Source organism: Amblyraja radiata, chromosome 15 (genome assembly GCF_010909765.2).
Source record: "Amblyraja radiata isolate CabotCenter1 chromosome 15, sAmbRad1.1.pri, whole genome shotgun sequence".
Taxonomy (NCBI): domain Eukaryota; kingdom Metazoa; phylum Chordata; class Chondrichthyes; order Rajiformes; family Rajidae; genus Amblyraja; species Amblyraja radiata.
In genome coordinates this window covers 53747955-53770883 of record NC_045970.1, presented here as the reverse complement: position 1 = coordinate 53770883, position 22929 = coordinate 53747955, and the positions used below count along the sequence as shown (strand labels likewise).

The 22929-nt window shown below is 47.8% G+C and overlaps 3 protein-coding genes across 4 annotated transcripts in view; 1 reads left to right on the top strand and 2 right to left on the bottom strand.

Moving 5' to 3' along the window:
* The window catches only part of LOC116981521 (gastrula zinc finger protein XlCGF26.1-like), a 101014-nt gene that overhangs the window by 46946 nt on the left and 31139 nt on the right, over window positions 1–22929 (top strand). The window lies entirely within an intron of this gene.
* On the bottom strand, window positions 1879–14067 carry LOC116981458 (zinc finger protein 585A-like). The gene is made up of 5 exons (XM_033034511.1): window positions 12843–14067; window positions 10843–11108; window positions 8654–8950; window positions 4836–5007; window positions 1879–4690 (listed from the first exon to the last, which is right to left on the bottom strand). Exons 1-5 carry the CDS (start codon window positions 14059–14061, stop codon window positions 3006–3008), a joined length of 3639 nt encoding a protein of 1212 aa, XP_032890402.1. The 5' UTR covers window positions 14062–14067; the 3' UTR covers window positions 1879–3005.
* On the bottom strand, window positions 6765–22540 carry LOC116981520 (gastrula zinc finger protein XlCGF26.1-like). Of its 2 annotated transcripts, none has more exons than XM_033034583.1 (2): window positions 10809–10939; window positions 6765–9627 (listed from the first exon to the last, which is right to left on the bottom strand). In XM_033034583.1, the coding sequence occupies exon 2, from the start codon at window positions 9509–9511 to the stop codon at window positions 7754–7756; it is 1758 nt and encodes a 585-aa protein (XP_032890474.1). In that variant the 5' UTR covers window positions 9512–9627; window positions 10809–10939; the 3' UTR covers window positions 6765–7753. The 2 variants fall into 2 exon arrangements, with proteins under 2 accessions (XP_032890474.1, XP_032890475.1); XM_033034584.1 differs by lacking the exon at window positions 10809–10939 and adding an exon at window positions 22188–22540 and having other exon boundaries at window positions 7439–9627.

Here is a 22929-nt window from a genome sequence, read left to right as displayed (position 1 = left end):
TCAGTATCCCGTACCTGCCTTCTCTCCATACCACAACATTCGAGGACACAGTGAAAGGCCTGGATAGAATGGACGTGGAGAGGATGTTTCCAGTAGTGGGAAAGTCAAGGCCCGAGGTTTTAGCCTCAGAATTAAAGGATGTTTGTTTAGGAAGAAGATGAGTAGGAATTTCTTTAATCGGAGGGTGGTGAATTGCCACAGAAGGCGCAGGAGCCGTCAATTAATATTTTCAAGGCAGAGATAGATAGATTCTTGATTAGTATGGGTGTCAAGGGTTAGACAGTCGAATGGGGTTAGGAGTAGACTTGATGGGCTGAATGGCCAATCACTTATGAACGTGACATTGGTTGTGAGACGTTGTGTTAAATTAACTGCGTACTCTCCGCATAAATGGACCAAATAGTTGTTGGGGAACGCTGAGCTTGCGATTTCAGATCAGTAATTTCAGAAACCTCGGTGCTCCAGAACTCGCCCTACATTGCAGGTGATACCAAGCGGTACGGAGACCTTGTTCAGTTTTGTTTATTGTCAAGTGTGCCCAGGTACAGTATGAAGCTTTTGTTGCGTGCTATCCAGCCAGCAGAAAGACAATACACGATTACAATCGAGTTATTTACAGCGTATAGATACATGATAAGAGAATAACGTTTAGTGCAAGGTAAAGCCAGCAAAGCCTGATCAAGGATAGTCCGAAGGTCACAAAGAAGGTAGATAATAGTTCAGCACTGACAAATACAGACTTGTAGCCATTAGAGAGATTTGATCTTTGAATATGTTCTGGGAAAGATAGTTTGGGAAATAACTGCAGATGCTGGTTTAAACCGAAGATGGGCACAAAATGCAGGAGTAACTCAGCAGGACTAGTAAGTGTAATGATTTTGACAAGTAATCGACCATATCCTTTGTGCGAAGTTGCTGTGTTAAATTGACTGTAGTCTCTCCACACAACAGGACACTGGTTCTTGTCCATTGAGGAACGCTGAGCCGATGATCCCAGATCATTTCCATGGCGCCCTCGATACCCAGAAACCTCCGCGCCCCAGAACTCGCCCTATGTTGCAAGCGACAACAAGCGCGCAGGCGCGGAGAGCCTGAAGCGGTGAGGCCAAGGCGCGCAGAGGGAGCGGGGCGCATGCGCATGAACGGCACCGTGCCTTATAAACTGGTTTCTGACACGCGGCGGATTGTGGGTAAAGAGGCGGCCATTGATTCAACGACCGCCAGAGAGTCAACAGTGGATACAACAGGCATGGGATTTCTCCGCGGATCTTGAAATTCGGTAAGTCATCGCCCCATCGTCGCGCGGCTTCACCGCCACCACAACCTCACCGCCTTGATTCCCCACTTCACCCTCCGTGGTGCCGACCCGGGCACAGACGTGGGCGCCGTCGGCCGCTTCGTCTGACCCGGGATTCTACCCGCGATAAAGGCCTCTGACCGCGGTCCCGGTCCACAGCCGCGGCCCGTCGGATGCCTTCTGGCCGCCCGGTCCGTCAGGAAGCCTTCTGGCTTGGACTCGCCATTGTGTCAGCAATTAGCATTCCTTAAAAGTCACTGACTTTACAAATTCTGGCAATCAGAAAATGTCCAGCAATCAAAAGAAGATAAAAGATTATTCGCCTATTTTTCTTTTTTTTTAAAAATAATTTGAACCCAGATTTTGGGAACTGTTATTTTTCAAATAATGTCTTAAATTCCAGGTTGAGATGTTAATATTTTGTCCACTGTATATGACTGAGTAGCCATGTAGCACAATATGGCTATATTTAAGAGGGAGTTAGATGTGGCCCTTGTGGCTAAAGGGATCAGGGGTTATGGAGAGAAGGCAGGTACGGATACTGAGTTGGATGATCTATTTTCTATGTTTCTATATGATCATATTTGAAGTGGTTGGATCATCATGTTCATCCTAACTGTTGGGAGTTGGATTTGAAATTCATTTGGCGTTTAAACACAATGGTAAATGATACTTCTCTCTAATTAGTGTAAACAAGCAAGGAACAGGTACCATGATACAAGTAGGTGTAATATAAAATATTTTCAATATGACTTGAGTGTATTCAAGCAAGGAGTTGGTGTCATTTTAAGGTATGATTATCACAAATTTTCTGTGTAAATGAAGAAGTGACAAGCAAGTAATTTGTGTTATTTTAAGGTACAATTTAAAAAAAATGACAGTATAAATTAAGGGTAAACAGACAAGAAAACAGTGTCGTTTCAAGGTACAATTATCAAACATTTCTGCAATTATCAAACATTTTTACCCCCGCCAGAGGCATTGCCCCTTGGAACCCTACTCGGGGGCAATGCCCCCTGGACCCCCATCTCTCTTCCTATATTTTCATGTCTCATGCCTGATACAAGGAGGTACTTTTACCGGTTTACAAAAAAAAAATCACAACTGGCACTGGAGCCACACAGCCGGTCCTGACCTGAAACATCGCCAAGATGTGGAGTCCAACGGCGTTACCATAATCGCGCTAACCCCCATCGATCCCCTAGGGTCGGGTCACCTGTGACCAGATTGTCCACTGAACCAGGCAGTTTCGGTACGCGATCTTGTACAGAGACAGATAGAATACACAAGATACATACATTTTCCATCACCGCGGACTGCAACGCGCGCCTTGGCCGCATCACCTCCGGCTCCCCGCGATCGCTGCAACAATGAGGCGAGTTCTGGGACACGGAGGTTTCGGGGCAAAGAGGAACCTGGAAATGATCTGAACATGGAAATGATCTGAAATCACCAGCTCAACGTTCCCCAATGGACGACAGCCAGTCTGTGTTTTTATCTCAGAGGCGATCAATTATTGAAATCAAAACACTTAAAGGTGCCTAAAGTTTAACATAAAATACAGATAGTTCTGCACCACTTGCATTCCTCGGGAATCCCGTGTTTTATAAATAGTGTAATAACACAAATGGGAGTTTTGTGGTGAGAGACTTTGCGACTCGTAATTACCACGTGTTCTGGTCCCACATTCAGAGCGGACGGGTGACTTCTATCCAATGTGAATTATCTGGTGTGTCAGCAGCTCAGACGATCCAATGAACCCCTTTCCACACACAGAGCAGATGAACGGCCTCTCTCCAGCGTGAATTCGCTGGTGCCTCTTCAGGCTGCCCGCCTGACTGAATTCCTTCCCACAATCCGAACAGGCAAATTGTTTCTTCACAGCGTGAACTTGCTGGTGTCTGTTCAGGTGAGAAGATTGGGTGAACCCCTTCCCGCACTCCAGACAAACGAACGGCCTCTCCCCAGTGTGAATTCTCCAGTGTACCTGCAACGCAGACGAATGAGTGAATCCCCTCCCACACTCAGAGCAGGTGAACGGCCTCTCCCCAGTGTGAATTCTCTGGTGCCTCGATAACGCAGATGAGTGAATGAACCCCTTCCCGCACTCGGAGCAGGAGAGCGGCCTCTCCTTGGTGTGCATAAGCTGGTGCTTCTTCAGGCTGTCTGCCTGAGCGAATCCCTTCCCACAATCAGGACAGGGAATTTTATTTTTCACAGTATGAACTTGCTGGTGGGTCACCAGTTGGGAAGCTCGGTTGAATCCCCTCCCACAATCAGAGCAGGTGAACGGCCTCTCCCCAGTGTGAATTCTCTGGTGTACCTGCAACGCTGATGATTCAATGAATCCCCTCCCACACTCAGCACAGATGAACGGCCTCTCCCCGGTGTGAATTCTCTGGTGCATCAACAATGAAAATGAACCAGTGAAACCCTTCCCACACTCCGAGCAAGAGAAGGGCCTCTCCCCGGTGTGAGTTCTCCGGTGTACCTGTAATGCAGACGAACGAACAAATCCCTTCCCACACTCAGAGCAGGTGAACGGCCTCTCTTCAGTGTGAACCCACTTGTGTATCTGTAAGGCAGATGATTCAATGAATCTCTTCCCACACTCAGAGCAGATGAACGGCTTCTCCCCAGTGTGAATTCTCTGGTGTTTCAGGAGCTCAGATGATGCAATGAACCCCTTCCCACACTCGGAGCAGGTGAACGGCCTCTCGCAGGTCTGAACTCGCTGACGTGTTGTCAGCCCCTCCTCGGTGTGAATCTGCTGGTGCCACTTAAGCCGGCACGCTCGAGAGAACCCCTTCCCACAATCGGGACAGGCAAACGGTTTCTCCACAGCGTGAACTTGCTGGTGTCTCTTCAGGTTAGAGGATTGGCTGAATCCCCTCCCACACTCCGAGCAGACGAAGGGCCTCTCCCCGGTGTGAATCCTCTGATGTATCTGTAACGCAGATAAATGAAAGAACCCCTTCCCACAATCCGTGCAGACGAACGACTTCTCCTCGGTGTGAGTTCTCTGGTGTGTCAGCAACTGAGACGACGCAATGAATCCCTTCCCACACTCAGAGCAGATGTACGGCCTCTCCCCGGTGTGAATCCGCTGGTGTATCAGCAGCACAGATAACACGGTGAATTTTTTCCCACACTCAGAGCAGGTGAACGGCTTCTCCCCGCTGTGAATTCGATAGTGCTTCTTCAGCTGGCACGACTGAGTGAATCCCTTCCCACAACGGGGGCAGGTAAATGGTTTCTCCACAGTGTGAACTTGCTGCTGGGTCACCAGGTGGGGAGATCGAGTCAATCCCTGCCCACACTGGGAGCTGGTGGATAATGTCTCCATGCTGTCAACTCTCTGGCGTCTGGTCGGCTCAGCTGACACAGTGAATCCTTATGAATACGATTGAGATTCCTGAACATCAAATCCTCTGCTTCTTCTATTGAGTAGTTTACAATAAATTAACAGGTAAAGATCAGTGTTTCAGGCAAGGTGTTGTTTTGTCTCTACGGTGAAATATGACATCACACATAATACCGTGTCCCCGCAGCCGGGGGCCGCTCCTCAGGCCGGGCCTCGGTGCTGACTGATCCCGCGCCCGGATCCCCCGGAGTCTTTTGTCCACGGACCGCATGCGCGCCTTGGCCGCACCTACTTCCGGGTCTCTCCGCGCCTGCGACATAGGGCGAGTTCTGGGGCGCGGAGGTTTCTGGGTAAAGAGGGGGCCATGGACATGATCTGAAATCACCGGCTCAGCGTTCCCCAAATATAACCATATGACAATTACAGCACGGAAACAGGCCATCTCGGCCCTTCTAGTCCGTGCCGAACACTTACTCTCACCTAGTCCCATCTACCTGCACTCAGGCCATAACCCTCCATTCCTTTCCCGTCCATATACCTATCCAATTTATTTTTAAATGATAAAATCGAACCTGCCTCCACCACTTCCACTGGAAGCTCATTCCACACTGCTAGCACCCTCTGAGTAAAGAAGTTCCCCCTCATGTTACCCCTAAACTTCTGTCCCTTAATTCTGAAGTCATGTCCTCTTGTTTGAATCTTCCCTATTCTCAAAGGGAAAAGCTGGTCCACATCAACTCTGTCTATCCCTCTCATCATTTTAAAGACCTCTATCAAGTCCCCCCTTAACCTTCTGCGCTCCAGAGAATAAAGACCTAACTTATTCAACCTTTCTCTGTAACTTAGTTGTTGAAACCCAGGCAACATTCTAGTAAATCTTCTCTGTACTCTCTCTATTTTGTTGACATCCTTCCTATAATTGGGCGACCAAAATTGTACACCATACTCCAGATTTGGTCTCACCAATGCCTTGTACAATTTTAAAATTACATCCCAGCTTCTATACTCAATGCTCTGATTTATAAAAGCTAGCATACCAAAAGCTTTCTTTACCACCCTATCTATATGAGATTCCACCTTCAAGGAACTATGCAGTTATTCCCAGATCCCTCTGTTCAACTGTATTCTTCAATTCCCTACCATTTACCATGTACGTCCTATTTTGATTTGTCCTGCCAAGGTGTAGCACCTCACACTTATCAGCATTAAACTCCATCTGCCATCTTTCAGCCCATTCTTCCAAATAGCCTAAATCACTCTGTAGAATTTGGAAATCCTCTTCATTATCCACTTATACTTATCAAATGGACAACTGCCACTTTCCAGCATCTGCAGTTCCTTCTTAAATTCGATTTTCCAGCATCTGCGCTTCCTTCTTAAACACTTTGTCTGCTCCACTGCGAAATCCCCTCAAAATTGCTGTTTTTTTCCCCTTTTCCTTCCGCCCACAATATTTAATATGTAAAAGAATATGTGATTCTGTTCCATTCTGTTTGTAGTTTTTTTGTCTTTTTGCAGAAAGTCCGCGAGCATTGCCCCTTTTCATTTCACTGCACATCTCGTATGTGTAAGTGACGAATACATTTGACTTTACTTGACTTGAGATATGCCTACTTTGAAGAAGTTCTCCTCCTCCCTCCGGAGACAGTTTCACAACCTCCTCTCTAATTGCTCAGAAACATTGAATTCTCCCAATTCCGTTAGCCCTTGCTGTCTCCTCCCCTTCCTAGCTCTCCCTCAGCCCTCGGGCTCCTCCTCCTCCTTTTTCCTTTCTTCTCCCCGCCCCCACCCACCCTCCATCAGTCTGAAGAAGTGGTTCGGCCCGAAAAGTTGCCTATTTCCTTCGCTCCACAGATGCTGCTGCACCCGCTGTGTTTCTCCAGCACTTTGTCCTTGTATGTAGAGGGCAGTGATCTCTCGCAACCGATGTGGTCATTTACTTGTGACTATCATTACAGTTACAAGTGTCAAAATTCAGACTTGTGACCCAATTAGCGTTTTACCCTCCCAGAATAAACAGATAAAAGACTAACAAGAACATTCCCAACGAGTCAACAGAAAGACGCGCCGAATGGCCTGCCTAGGCAGAGAGAGTCACAGAGGTTTTACAACAGAACTCCTTTATTTGTCACATATCCAAGATATTAAACTACAGCCCAGTTACAGGAAGTACTAACAACATAAGAACAACCTCCAAATGTCTCCAATGACCAGGGTTTAGTCCTGGTTATGATGAACATCAGGTTTAACCACATAGTCAGAAAACTACAGACTTGCGGGAGATGTGAAACACCAAAACCAAAATATTATTTAACCTTTCTCCCAAGTGTGAACGAGCTGGTGTGCCAATACCTCAGATAATCAAGTGAAATCATTCCCATACTAAACAGGTGAATGCTCTCTCCCCAATGTGAACTCTCTGACCTGACCGATCTGCTCCTATAACTCCTGAACTCAGAAGAATGTGGACCTCCTGGTTCATTGAAGGAGTGTGTTGTAGAGGCAGGGACAAGGACCTGAGCCACCGGGTTTACAACAGAACTCATTTATCACAAACCCAGAATATTAAACCCCAGCTCAGATATAGCAATGGAAATAGCAGGTATAATCATGTATTGTCTTTCCATTGAATTAATGCTTTATTGTCACATGACAAGTCAAAGTGAAATACCCAAGAGTCCTCCTTTGTTCTCTCTCCCCCCGGAACGACTGTTCCCGCACACTGGGTCCTCCTTTGTTCTTCAGCGTCCCGCCCCAGCCCCCCCCCACATCGCTCCGCCGCACGCAACAAATGCTTTCCACCGTACCTCAGCACACGTGACAATAAAATAAATGCAAACTATCATCAGTGGAACGAAGCACAACTGTGCCCAGTGACCTGCGAGTCCTAGATGTGATGAGCAGCAGCACAAACCACAGACTCTAACACCAGCAGACACTTTTAGACTTGAAACAGGATTCGGCAACTGTGATGGTTAGACACAGAACAGACAGCTTATTTAAACTCCCCTTCCAGTGTGAACTCACTCATGGGTCACTAGGTTGGGAGACTGAGTGAATCCATTCCCACACACAGAACAGGTGAGCGGCCTCTATTCAGTGTGAATTTGCTGGTCGGTCACCAGGTCATCAGTGTCGACCTGCCCACCGTTGGGAGAGGCAAATGGTTTCCCCGCAGCGTGAACTCGCTGGTGGGTCTTCAGGTGGGAAGACTGAGTGAATCTCCTCCCACACTCAGAGCAGGTGAATGGCCTCTCACCTGTGTGAATTCTCTGGTGTGTTAGTAACGCAGCTAAGTTAGTAAACGCCTTCTCACAGACAGAACAAGTGTGCGGCCTCTCCCCAGTGTGTATTCGCTGGTGTACTTGTAGCCCATGTAATTTACCAAACCCCTTGTCACACACAGAACAAGTGAAAGGCTTCTCTCCCGTGTGAGTCCGCAGGTGTGATTTTAGCTGAGATGCATCCATAAATCGCCTCTCACACACAAAACAAGTGAATGGTCTCTCCCTGGCGTGAACTCGCTCATGTCTTTTCAGGCAGTTCAACCCAGTGAACCCCTTCCCACACACAGAGCAGGTGAACGGCCTCTCCCCAGTGTGAGTTCGCTGGTGTAATTGTAGCCGAGATGTATCAATAAATACTTTCCCGCACACAGAACAAGGGAACGGCCTCTCCTCGGTATGAACCCGCTCATGCTTTTTCAAGTAGTTCAACCCAGTGAATCCCTTCCCACACACAGAACAGGCGAACGGCCTCTCGCCAGTGTGAATCCGCTGGTGTGACCGCAGCCGATATGAATGTATAAATCCCTTCCCACACACAGAACAGGCGAACGGCCTCTCGCCAGTGTGAATCCGCTGGTGTGAACGCAGCCGATATGAATGTATAAATCCCTTCCCACACACAGAACAAGTGAACGGCCTCTCCCCGGTGTGAATAGGCTGGTGTGTCTGTAGCTGAGATAATTGTACAAATCCCATCCCACACACGGAACAAGTGAACGGCCTCTCCCCAGTGTGAATTCGCCGGTGGGTCAGCAAGCTGGAAGAATCAGTGAATCCCTTCCCACACTCGGAGCAGATGAACGGCCTCTCCCCACTGTGAATCTGCTGGTGTCTCTGTAGCCCAGAGTGATCAATAAACCCCTTCCCGCACATAGAGCACGTGAACGGTCTCTCTGCAATGTGTATTCGCTGGTGTGACTGCAGGTGAGATGACTGCATAAATCCCTTCCCACACACAGAGCAGGTGAACGGCCTCTCCCTGATGTGAATCCTCTGGTGTTGCTGCAGCCCACATAATTGAGTAAATCCCTTGCCACACTCGGAGCAGATGAACGGTCTCTCCCCGGTGTGAATTTGATAGTGTGTCCTGAGGTTTGCCAATTGGACAAATCCCTTCCCACACTCAGAACAGGTGAACGGCCTCTCCCCAGTGTGAATCCGCTGGTGTGTCTGTAGCCCAGATGATGCAGTAAATCCCTTCGCACACACAGAACAGGTGAATGGCTTCTCCCCTGTGTGAATTCTCTGGTGTCTCTTCAGGTTGCCGGCCTGAGAGAATTCCTTCCCACAATCGGGACAGGGAAATAGTTTCTCTTCAGCGTGAACTTGCTGTTGGTGTCTCTTCAAGTTGCAGGCTTGAGAGAATACCTTCCCGCAATCTGTACAAGGAATTGGTTCCTCCTCAGCGTGAACTTGTCTTTGGTGTCTCTTCAGGTTGTTTGTTTGAGTGAATCCCTTCCCACAATCGGGACAGGGAAAAGGTTTCTCCACAGCTTGAACTTGCTGGTGGGTGGATTGAGTGAATGCCAGCTCACTCTCAGAGCTAGTGAATAATGTCTCCATGCTGCGGAATTTATGGTGCCTCGTCGGCTCAGCTGACACAGTGAATCCCTCTCAGATGCTGGTTAACTGAAGGAGTTTGAGATTTCCGAGCATCAATATCCTCTGCTTGTTCTATCCTGTAAAAAAAGGATTACACTAAATTAACATGCAAAGATCAGTGTTTCAGACGAGGTGATTTTAGTCTCCATGGTGAACTGTGACATCAAACTGCGACAGTGAAGCTGAAAGTAAACTGGCCAAGTGGTGAAATAATTCAGTTGGTCAGGCAGCATCTCTCGGGAACGTGGACAGGTGATACTTTGATTCAGGGCCCTTCTTCTAATTGGATGCATTACTCTTAACACTATGTGAATATTTTTGTAAAGCAGCACCCGTAGTTTCTTGCATCTACTGATCAGACTCCTTGGTGGGCTGGGACCCATGCTTGCGTTCAGCTGCAAAGCGCTGGCATATTACCCATGGCCGCGCTTTTACCCACAACCGCCCGCGAGCCAGAAAGAGGTCTATCCATGGTGGTGCAATCGATGCGATCTTTGGCCTCGAGGGCCTTCATTGACCAGATGAGGGGGACGGGACGGCAACTGTCACTGCACCACAACCAGTTTGGAGAAGGGGCCCCCCAAAACCCGAAACATGCTCCAGATCCACTGAGTTGGAATAAACGTGTATCTGCACTTCCTTTCTATTACATGCATTATATCAAATCACGGTTGCGCAGCGGTAGAGCAACTGCCTTACAGCGGTAGAGTTGCTGCCTTACACCGCTTGCAGCGCCGGAGACTCGGGTTCGACCCGGACTAAGGGTTTCTTCCCACACATCAACGACGTACAGGTCTGTAGATTAATTGGCTTGGTGTAAATGTCCCGTGTGTGTATGTGTGTGTGTGTGTGGGGGGGGGGGGGGGTGTGTGTGTGTGTGTGGGGGGGGGGTGTGGGGGTGTGGGGGGGGGGTGTGTGTGTGTGTGTGGGGGGGGGGGGGGGGGGGGGGGGGGGTGTGTGTGTGTGTGTGTGTGGGGGGGGTGTGTGTGTGGGGGGGGGCGGAGTGTGTGTGTGTGGGGGAGGGAGTGTGTGTGTGTGTGTGTGTGGGGGGAGTGTGTGGGTGTGAGTGTGTGTGTGTGGGGGGGGGGAGTGCGTGTGTGTGTGTGGGGGGGGGTGTGTGTGTGTGTGGGGGGGGGGGTCGTGTAAACGTGCGGGAATCTTTCGAGTTGGGATTATTTCTTTCTGACCGGCTGCGTTACTCCAGCACTTTGTGTCGGTTTTAGTGAAGCCGCGCCCGCAGTTCCCTGTATCTACTGACCAGACTATCCAGGGGGCAGGGAATCCATGTTTACGCTTCCATGGCCGCACCATCCCCAGGTGACGGGCCACCGTGTCCCCGAGGGCCGCACCGATTCTCCCCGCAGCCGGGGGCCGCTCCTCAGGCCGGGCCTCGGTGTTGACTGATCCCGCGCCCGGATCACCGCTCCTACCCGCCGGAGTCGTTTGTCCACGGACCGCATGCGCGCCTTGGCCCCACCCCACCACTTCCGGGGGTTCTCCGCGCCTGCGCGCTTGGTATCGCCTGCAACATAGGGCGAGTTCTGAGGAGCGGGGGTTTCTGGGTAAACAGGGCGCCATGGACATGGTCTGAAATCACCGGCCCAGCGTTGTCCAATGGACAACAGCCACTTTGTCCGTGTATGTGGGGAACAGTGACCTTTTTTCAACTGATGTGGTCGTTCATTTGTGAACATCATTACATTTACATGTGTCGAAATTCCGACTTATGAACCAATTTTACCCTCCCGGAATAAACAGGCAAAAGACTAACAGGAACATTCCAAAGTAGTCAACAGAGGGGAAAAACTGGCAGTGACCAGATGCGCCAAAAGGCCAACCTAGGAATATTGTATACAGAGAGAGTCACAGAGGTTTTACAACAGAACTTTGTTTGGGGATCCTGTGGATGGGGATCCTGTGGATAGGGTGAACTGTTTTAAATATCTGGGAGTCCACATCTCCGAGGATATGACATGGGCATCACACGCCTCAGCACTCGTGAGTAAGGCAAGGCAGCACCTTTACCACCTCAGGCAATTGAGGAAATTCAGAGTGTCTCCGAGGATCCTCCAGTGCTTCTACGCAGCGGCGGTGGAAAGCATCTTGTCCGGGAACATTACCATCTGGTTTGGGAATTGCTCTGCCAAGGACAAGAAGGCTCTGCAGAGAGTAGTGCGTTCAGCCGAACGCACTATGGGAACTTCACTTGCCCCCCTGCAGGAACTATACATCAGGAGGTGCAACTCCACAGCCAACATGAGACCCCTTCCACCCCTGCAACGGACTGTTCCAGCTGCTACGGTCAGGCAAACGCCTCCATTGCCATGCGGTGAGAACGGAGAGGTTGAGAAGGAGTTTCTTCCCAGAGGCCATTCGGACTGTAAACGCCTATCTCACCAGGGACTAACTCTACTGAACGTTTTTCCTTCCATTATTTATTATGTAAAAGAATATGTGTGTTATGATTGTGTTTATAGTTTGTTTGGTTGTTTGTCTTTTGCACAAAAGTCTGCGAGCATTGCCACTTTCATTTCACTGCACATCTCATATGTGTATATGTGACAAATATTAAACACCGAACCAAAATCTAATTTAAACCTTCTCCGAGTGTGAACGAGCTGGTGTGCCATTACGCCAGACAATCAAGTGAAACCCCTCCCACACGTGAAACAGGTGAATGCCCTCTCCCTAATGTGAATTCTCTGGTAGGTCACCAAGTTAGATTTACCAGTGAAACCCGACCCTCAGTTGGGAGTGGCAAATGTTTTCTACACAGCGTGAACTCGGTTGGGTCTTCAGCTGAGCAAGTTGTGTGAATCTCTTCTCACACGAAGAGCAGATGAGCGGTCTCTCCCCGGTGTAAATTCTCTGGTGTGCCAGTAACGCAGGTGACTGAGTGAATTCTCAGTCAATCTCCACCCAAACACAAACTCCCATCCGTGTCCAGTGAACAGTATTCAGTCCTAGATGTGATGTGTAGCAGCAGATACCACAGATTCCAACACCAGCAGATACTTGTGGACTTGCAACCAGATTCAGCAACTATGAACAGAGCTTAGTTCAACAGCAAATGGATTCAGCAACTGCGATGGTTAACCCCCCAGTGTGAACTCACTCATAGGTCACTGGGTTGGAAGACTGAGTGAAACCGTTCCCACAAACAGAACAGGTGAACGGCCTCTACTCAGTGGATTTGCTGGTTGGTCACCAGATCATCAGTGTTGACCTGCCCACAGTTGGGAGAGGCAAATGCTTTTTCCCCGCAGCGTGAACTCGCTGGTGGGTCTTCAGCTGGGAAGACTGAATGTATCTCTTCCCACACTCAGAGCAGGCTTCAGGCGTCCAGTGTGAATTCTGTGATGCCTCTGTAATGCAGCTAAGTTAGTAAACCCCTTCCCACACACTGAACAAATGAACGGCTTCTCCCCAGTGTGAATTCGCAGGTGTACTTGTAGCCCGTATAATTTACCAAACCCCTTGTCACACACAGAACAAGTGAACGGCTTCTCCCCAGTGTGAATCCGCTGGTGTGCCCGTAGGTGAGATGGCTGTATAAATCGCTTCCCACACACAGGGCAGATGAACGGCCTCTCCCCGCTGTGTATCTGCTGGTGTCTCTGTATGCCAGATACATCAATAAATCCCTTTCCACACTCAGAACAAGTGAACGGCCTCTCTCCAGTGTGAATCCGCTGGTGTGACTGCAGGTGAGATGGCTGCATAAATCTCTTCCCACACTCAGAGCAGGTGAACGGCTTCTCCCTGGTGTGAATCCGCTTGTGTTTCTGCAGCCCACACAATTGTGTAAATCCCTTGCCACACTCAGAGCAGATGAACGGCCGCTCCCCGGTGTGAATTTGATAGTGTGTCCTGAGGCCTGCCAGTTGAACAAACCCCTTCCCACACTCAGAACAGGTGAATTGCCTCTCCCCGGTATGAATCAGCTGGTGTCTCTGCAGCCCAGACGATGCAGTAAATCCCTTCCCACAATCAGAACATGCAAAGAGCTTCTCCCCTGAGTGAATTTTCTGGTGTTCCTTCAGGTTGCCGGCCTGAGCGAACCCCTTCCCGCACCCAGAGCAGGTGAACGGCTTCTCTCCAGTGTGAATCCGCTGGTGTGACAGCAGGTGAGATGACTGCATAAATCCCTTCCCACACTCACAGCAGGTGAACGGCCTCTCCCTGATGTGAATCAACTGATGTGTCTGTAGCCTAGATGATGCAGTGAATCCCTTCCCACAATCAGAACAGATGAGGGGCTTCTCCCCCGTGTGAATTCTCTGGTGTGTCTTCAGGTTGCAGACTTGAGAGAATCCCTTCCCACAATCAGGACAGGGAAATAGTTTCTCCTCAGCGTGAACTTGTTTTTGGTGTCTCTTCAGGTTGTTTGCTTGGGTGAATCCCTTCCCACAATCGGGACAGGGAAATGGTTTCTCCTCAGCGTGATCTTGCTGGTGGGAAGATTGAGTGCATCCCCGCTCACTCTCAGAGCTAGTGAATAATGTCTCCATGCTGCGGAATTTGGTGCCTCGTCGGCTCAGCTGACACGGAGAATCCCTCCCATGTGTTAAGGTGCTGGTTAACTGAAGGAGTTTGAGATTCCCGAGCATCAATATCCTATGCTTGTTCTATCCTGTGAAAAAAAAAAGGATGAGACTAAATTAACAGGCAAAGATCAGTGTTTTGAGAAAAATATTTTTCACACAGAGAGTGGTGAATCTGTGGAATTCTCTGCCACAGAAGGTAGTTGAGGCCACAGTTCATTGTCTATATTTAAGAGGGAGTTAGATGTGGCCCTTGTGGCTAAAGGGATCAGGGGGTATGGAGCGAAGGCAGGTACAGGATACTGAGTTGGATGATCAGCCATGATCATATGGAATGGCGGTGCAGGCTCGAAGGGCCGAATGGCCTACTCCTGCACCTATTGTCTATGTTTCAGACGAAGATGCTGCATCTGCACCCAGGATGAGGTGTTCCAAACCAGGGCATCGGAGATGTCCTCATCCTTTAGGGAACGGTGGTTCCCCTCTTCAACTATAGAAGGGGCTCTCACCAGGGTCTCTTCCATAACCTGTAACTCTGCTCTCACTCCCCATCCCCCCACTCGCAACAAGAGCAGAGTCCCCCCCCTTGTCCTCAACTTCCACCCTACCAGCTGCCACATACAACAGATAATCCTCTGACATTTTCACCACCTCCAACAGGATCCCACCACTGGCCACATCTTCCCATCTCCTGCCCTTTCGGTCCCTCTGTACCGCTCCCTCTGTAACTCCCTGGTTAATTCGTCCTGTCCCACCCAAACCACCCCCTCCCCAGGGATATGGGGAGAAGGCAGGAACTGGGTACTGATTGGGGATGATCAGCCATGATCACATTGAATGGCGCTGCTGGCTCGAAGGGCCGAATAGCCTACTCCTGCACATATTGTCTATTGTTTCCCTTGCAACCGCAGGAAATGCTACACTTGTCGCTTTACCTCCCCCCTTGACTCATTCCAAGGACCTAAGCAGTCGTTCCAGGTGCAGCAGAGTTTCACCTGCACCTCCTCCAACCTCATCTATTGCATCCGCTGCTCTAGGCGTCAGCTGTTCTACGGCGGTGAGACCAAGCGTAGGCTTGCCGATCGCTTCGCCCAACACCTCCGCTCGGTTTGCAATAACAAACCCGATCTCCCGTTGGCTCAGCACTTCAACTCCCCCTCCCATTCTGTCCTGGGCCTCCTCCATGGCCAGAATGAGTCCCACTGTAAATTGGAGGAGCAGCACCTCATATTTCACTTGGGTAGTTTACACCCCAGCGGTATGAACATTGACTTCTCCAATTTCAGGTAGTCCTTGCTTTCTCCCTCTTTCCCCTCCCCTTCCCAGCTCTCCCGCAGCCCACTGCATCCGTCTCTTCCTGTCTTCTTCCCGCCCACATCAGTCTGAAAAAGGGTCTCGACCCGAAATGTCACCTAGTCCTTCACTCCATAGATGCTGCCTCACCCGCTGAGTTTCTCCAGCATTTTTATCTCCCTTAGTGTTTCAGACAAGGTAATTTTAGTCTTCTGGTGAGCTGTGACATAAAACCGTGGCAGCGAGGCCGAAAGTAAATTGGCCCAGTGCTGAAATAATTCAGGCAGCATCTCTCGGGAATGTGGGCAGGTGATAATTTGTTTCAGGGCCCTTCTTCTGATTGGAAACGTTGCTATAACATTATATGAATATTTTTGTAAACAAGCACCCGTAGTTTCTGGCATCTACTGATCAGACTCTCCCATAGGCAGGGAACTCATGCTTGCATTTTCAAATACACTCAGTGGTTCAGCAGCAAAGCGCTGGTGTTATCCATGGCCGCCCTTTTACCCACAACCCCCCACAAGCCACAAAAAGGTCTATACATCATGGGTACATGAGGGGGACGGACCGGCACTGTCCCCCCCCACCATAATCAGTTCGGAGAAGGGCCCCAACCCGAAACATGCTCCCCGACCCACTGAGCTAGAGCGCTACAGTAGCTGTAGTAGCAGCAGCGGGCGGGAGAGCGAGAGAGGAGAGATTCTAGAGGCCCATGGCTTCAAGGGGTGGTGGGGCTGAGGGTGGTGGGTGGCAGACTGTAGGTAAGGAAAAGGGGGGCCCTAAGAGAGAGGCATCGAGCGAAAGACCCGAAATGTCAGGAGACGAAGGAAGTAAAGTTAGGAGAACTAGAATTATTGAAGAATTCATCGTGCTGTTTAAAGTTAAAGGAACAAATCAAGGAGATGCAGGATTTAGAGCAGTGAATCCATTAAAAAATTACCACCGCTTTGGAGAGCCAGATAGGCAGGGATTTTCAGGCCAAGATTCTGTATAATGGGATGTTAAGAGTTTGTTGCAAAGACAGAAAACAGTTTAATGATGCTAGGGGTGTGGGGAAATTGGTGGTCAAGGTGGAGAGTTTGGTCCCTAGAGGAAGACAGCAGGGAATAAAGGGAGTGGTGTATGGGATGTATGATGGCTTGTCTGAGAAGGAGATCTTAGAAAATGTTAAGGGGGCCCAGGTAACTGATGTTGTGAGATTTAAGAGTAGGAATGGAGTCAGGGACCCGCCGGTCCTGCTTACGTTCAAAGATGTAGTACTGCCACAGAGAGTGTTTCTTGGGAGTATGGCGTATCAAGTGAGGGAGTACATTAAACCACCGTTGCGCTGCTATAACTGTCAGAGGTTTGGACATGTTGCTGGGTCTTGTCGGGGTAAAAGAAAGTGCGCAAAGTGCGGTGGAGATCATGCAATACAAAATTGCAAGGCAGAGGCTCCTAAGTGCCCTAACTGTGATGGGGATCATGCAGCAGGGTTTCATGGTTGTGAGCGCTTTGTTCAGGCGAAGCGAGTGCAGGAAGTGAAGGATCAGAACAACGTGTCATATGCAGAGGCAGCTCAAAGGGTGGCTAGAGAACGCGGAGATGTGAGCGCTGGGACTAGAGTGGTGCTAGGAAGCCAGATCACTGTGCCAAACTTGCCGTCGGCTTTTCCATCTGACATGTTGATTTTTAATAAGGAGTCATTTCTGTCTTTTGTTTCTGATGTGCTGGTAGGAGCTAAGAAAGCAGCTAACCAGTCAGATATCATCAGGTTAGTGGTGGGGGCAGCTGAAAGGTTCCTCAGTGTAAAGCAGTTGCCAGAAAAGTTGCATCAATACATGACGGAGAGTCAGTGTATGGAGAGGTCACAGTTGTCGAGAGCTAGCAGTATGGAGTATGTCAGTGAGGTGGATGATGGTGATCCTCATTAACACCATAATGTTTTATATACTTCAATGGAACGCCCGGAGTCTGATTGGAAATGGTCAAGAGTTAAAGAGATTTGTTGATGAATTTAAAGAAGCACCAGAATTAATATGTATCCAAGAGACATGGTTAAAGCCCTGTCTAGATTTTGTAATCCCAGGTTATGAATGTGTGCGATTAGATAGGTCTGATAGATCAGGTGGGGGTTGTGCAACTTTTGTTAAGACTGGGTTGCAGTATAGGAAAGTTGACATTAATTCTAATCTTGAGGTTTTGGCTGTGGAAGTTAGGAGCGGCCAGAATTCTATCACTGTGATAAATTATTATAACCCCTGTCAACCCTTGATATTGTCAGATTTTGATGAGATAATGGAGAAGATAAGGTGTCCTGTTATATAGATTGGAGATTTTAATGCGCATAATCCTTTATGGGGTAGTGATCACAGGGATAAAAATGGTGTTATTGTTGAAGAATTTCTAGACAAGTATGAGTTGGTATTGTTAAATGATGGAAGGCCGTCTAGGTATAATATTGTGAGAAACACCTGCAGCCACATAGATTTATCAATTGCTTCATCAAATTTAGCAAGAATTGGTGAATGGGATGTAATGGATAGATATACACTGGGTAGTGATCATTATCCAATTTTATGTAGGTTTGGTAGGGATTTGAGGAGAGAAGTGGAAAAGAAAGTCCCTAGATATAACTTTTCTCAGGCCAAATGGGATAAATTCCAAGAGAAGGCTCAAAGTTTAGTTGGAGAGGTTAATAGTGAGGGTTCTGTAGATAGTTGGAATACTTCCATTAGTCTCATGATTCATGAGGCAGCTTGTTGTACTATTCCTGTGAAGCAGGAACCTAGGTCCCGTATGTCTGTTCCTTGGTGGATTAAAGAATGTGATGAAGCTGTAAGGAATAGGAATATAGCCTATCGAAAATTAAGAAAGTATCCAATTTTGGTCAATGCAATGGAGTACAAGCGGCTAAGGGCAGTAGCAAGACGAGTTGTAAAGGATGCAAAGAGGAATAGTTGGAGGAAGTTTTGTGGTACGCTAGGCCCGGAAACTCCAGTAAGGCATTTGTGGTCAGCTGTGCGTAGAATGTCAGGAGTATATAAAAGAAGTTTGTTACCAGTGTTGCAGAAGGGTGAGGTGGTAGCAGTCTCCAATAAGGAAAAAGCAGACATGTGTGTTGACAGTTTTCAAGCAGTGCATAGATCAGAGAGCATGGGAGTGGAGAGGTGTAGAAAGAGAACCGAGCTGATGGCAGTTAATCAGTGGAAGCTGGAGAGGAGTTTAGTAAATGATAATACCTTTAATCTGTTTTTTACCATAAAAGAGTTGAAGGATGCAATTATGTCTGGAGCAAATACCACTCCGGGGAGAGATAGGTTGTCGTATGAGTTATTTAAACATCTGGATGATACTGTACTTGATGAAATCTTAACTTTGTTTAATACTGTGTGGGCAGAGGGTTATTTACCAAAGGAATGGAAACATGCAGTCGTGGTCCCTATTTTAAAACCGGGCAAAGAGGCATCTGACCCTAGTTCATATCGCCCTATAGCGCTCACAGCAGTGCTCTGTAAAATTATGGAGAGGATGGTAACCAACAGACTAGTTTATTTTTTAGAAACCAGAGGACTATTTGTTGATGTACAGAATGGCTTTAGGAATGGAAGGTCTACAATGGAGTCTGTATCAGTTTTGGATCAGGATATTAAAAGGGCATTTAGAAGCAAGGAAAGTGAGTGTATTCCTTGATATTGAGAAGGCATATGATTCTTTGTGGAAGGAGGGATTAATGATTAAAATTTTTGACTTGGGAGTCAGGGGACGAATGTTCAACTGGATTAAGGATTTTTTATTGAATAGAACAATACAAGTAATGGTTGGTAGTGTCAGCTCAGAGACTGTAGAAATAGAGAATGGAACCCCGCAGGGAAGTGTTATCAGTCCAGTTTTATTTAATATCATGATAAACGACATATTTTGTAAATTAGAGAGAGGATTTGGTCTGTCTTTGTTTGCAGATGACGGGGCCATCTGGAAAAGAGGTCGTAATGTAGAGTTTGTTTTAAAATAGATTCAAAGAGTGTTAGTGTCTGTAGAGTAAGTAAGTAAGTTTTATTTATATAGCACGTTTTAAGTCAACTCGCATTGACACCAAAGTGCTTTACATAAATTAAATAATAAGTTCCATTACAAACCATAAAAAAAGGTTTAAAAAAATAAAAAATAAAAAAATAAAAAAAGGAATGGGGGAACACATGGGGCTTTAAAATCTCTGCCTCTAAGACTAAATATATGGTATTTGGTTTTAAAAGAAAGTTACCTAAGTTAGGGCTGTATATGTATGGGTCTCTATTGGAGAAGGTAAAGGTTTTTAAGTTTTTGGGTGTTTGGTTTGAAGAGCGTATGACTTGAGCTGTGCATGTAGGTAAAATTGTGTTGAAGTGTGAAAAAGTTCTGAATGTTATGAGAGGTCTGGTTGGGTGTGAGTGGGGGGCCAACAGGGAGACAATGCTGCTAATTTATCAGGCCATGATCAGATCTTCTCTTGACTATGGGTGTTTTGTGTATGGGTCTGCGTCTAAAACTGTTCTGGCTAGGCTAGATGTGTTGCAGGCAAAGGCTTTGAGGCTTTGCTGTGGAGCCTTCAGGACTTCCCCAGTCCCTGCCGATTGTTGAAATGGGAGAAATGCCCTTATGGTTAAGGCGCATTAAGCTAGGGTTACATTACTGGGCTAAACTTTGTGGGTGTAATGATACCTTCCCAGCAAGGTGTTTGTTGCAAGAGGTTGATGATGGTAACAAATATAACACATTTTTTGTCATTATAAATCAGTGGGCTAGGAAGCTGGGTTTGGAACAAGGGGGTATTATAGAGCATACAATAAGGCTACCTGTGCCCTATTGGGTTCTTCCTGAACTGTTTATTGAGCTTGCTTTTCTTCAGGAAAAAGATAAGCGCGAGGTGACTCCAAGAATAGTGGAATATCTTAATTCAATCAGTGAGAGCACTTTGATTGTTTTTACAGATGGATCTAAAGATCCAGTTAGTGGGAGAGCTGGGTTTGGAGTGTATGTGGAGCAGCTTGGGTTGAAGATTGGCCGGCGCATTTCTGATGGAAGCTCTGTTCTCACGACTGAATTAATGGCAATTCAATGGGCTCTAAGGTGGATTGAGGAAGCCAGTTTTAGAGAAGTCATTATCTGTTCTGATTCTGCAGCTGCTCTTGAAACTTTAAGAGTAGGGAAATCTAAAGCTCGTCCTGACATTCTAAATGAAATCTTGAGTGTGTTTTCTAGAATTGGGTTTGCGTGTAACATCACTTTTTGCTGGGTTCCCGGGCGTGCTGGGGTGAGGGGGAATGAGCAGGTGGACCTCATAGCAAAGGAGAGTTTAAGAAGAGAAATAGATATCCATGTATCATTGGGGATAGTGGAACTGAGAGAAATAATTAAAGAGGGCTTAACAAAAGAATGGCAGAGAGGATGGGAAATGGAAGTCAGGGGTAGACACTACTTTTCTATACAATCTGAAGTTAGGAAAATATGTTTCTGTACATCTCTGTCCCGTAGGGACTCAGTTAAACTGTGTATATTGAGGTTGGGACACTGTGGGTTAAATTACTATTTGTGCATTGTAGGGAAACATGTTTCTGGCTTGTGTGAATGTGGGAGTAATGAAACAGTTAAGCATGTTTTCCTAGAATGTAAAAAGTATAGGGTAGAAAGAAAAGTATTATTTGTTAGACTGACAGGACTTGGAGTTGAGGCTTTTTCTGTTTTATCTCTGTTTGGACACAGTGAGAAACATCAACTGATATCCAGGGCTGTTCTTCAATTCCTGCAAGTTACAGGACTGTATGTAAGAATATATTTCAAACTTTGACCTGTGGAGGGCAGTAATACGCTTAGCAGCGTCTACACTGCCAGAATCCTACAAGAAGAAGCAGTAGAAGACCCACTGAGTTGCGGCGATCTTTGGCATAAACTTGTCTAGGCACTTCCTTTGTATTGTATTTATTATACCAAATCACGGTGGCGCGGCGGTAGAGCTACTATATAACCATATTACCATATAACAATTACAGCACGGAAACAGGCCATCTCGGCCCTTCTAGTCCGTGCCGAACACTTATTCTCACCTAGTCCCATCTACCTGCACTCAGACCATAACCCTCCATTCCTTTCCCGTCCATATACCTATCCAATTTATTTTTTAAATGATAAAATCGAACCTGCCTCCACCACTTCCCCTGGAAGCTCATTCCACACATCTACCACTCTCTGAGTAAAGACGTTCCCCCTCATGTTACCCCCTAAACTTCTGTCCCTTAATTCTCAAATCTTATGGATATTTTTGCTGTAAACAAGGAGAGAAGAATGGATGGTACACAAAAATGCTGGAGAAACTCAGCGGGTGGAGCAGCAGCATCTATGGAGCGAAGGAAATAGGTGACGTTTCGGGCCGAAACCCTTCTTCAGACGTTTGAAGAAGGGTTTCGGCCCGAAACGTCACCTATTTCCTTCGCTCCATAGATGCTGCTGCACCCGCTGAGTTTCTCTAGCATTTTTGTGTACCTTCGATTTTCCAGCATCTGCAGTTCCTTCTTGAACACAGAGAAGAATGGATTTTGTGTACAAATAATATGGTAAGTGAATTCCTTTGAGCTATGGGTTTTTAAATTATTAAGAGACAAGACCTTTAGAATACAAATTGGCTTGGTGTAAATGTACAGTAATTGTCCCTAGTTAGTGTGTGTAGGGCCGTGTAAACGTGCGGGAATCTTTCGAGTCTTTTTTTCTGACCGGCTGCGTTACTCCAGCACTTTGTGTCGGTTTTAGTGAAGCCGCGCCCGCAGTTCCCTGTATCTACTGACCAGACTATCTAGGGGGCAGGGAATCCATGTTTACGCTTCCATGGCCGCACCGTCCCCAGGTGACGGGCCACCGTGTCCCCGAGGGCCGCACCGATTCTCCCCGCAGCCGGGGGCCGCTCCTCAGGCCGGGCCTCGGTGTTGCCTGATCCCGCGCCCGGATCCCCGCTCCTACCCGCCGCCGATCCTCCAGAGCCTTGGCCGCACCGCTTCCGGGTCTCTCCGCGCCTGCGCGTTTGGTATCGCCTGCAACATAGGGTGAGTTCTGGGGCGCGGAGGTTTCTGGGTAAATAGGGCGCCATGGACATGATTTGAAATCACCGGCTCAGCTGAGTCCTGCTGGCTGTCGCAAGTGCAAATGCATTTTTTTTAAAAAGTTTAAAAATGAGGGAGGGTGAATAAGGCGAAATATTGCGTTGGGGGAACGGGTTGCGTTGGGGAAACAGGTGAGTGGTGGAATATTGCCTTGGGGAAAGGGTTGCATTGGGGGTCCTGGCCTCACGTGGGGGCTATGGGTGAGTGGTGGATTGTTACCTTGGGCAACGGGTTGCATTGGGGGACCAGGCCTCCGTGCGCCAGGGTCCCAACGGGTCCCACTTGGTCCATATTACTAAATCTCTCATCTTGTTTGTTTCTGTGCCTGCGTGTCTGTCTGTCTGTAATTGTGATCCTGGACCTACACCAAAATGGTACACGATAGCGCTACTATTTTGTGCACCACCTTACCCACAATTGTCCTGTAGTG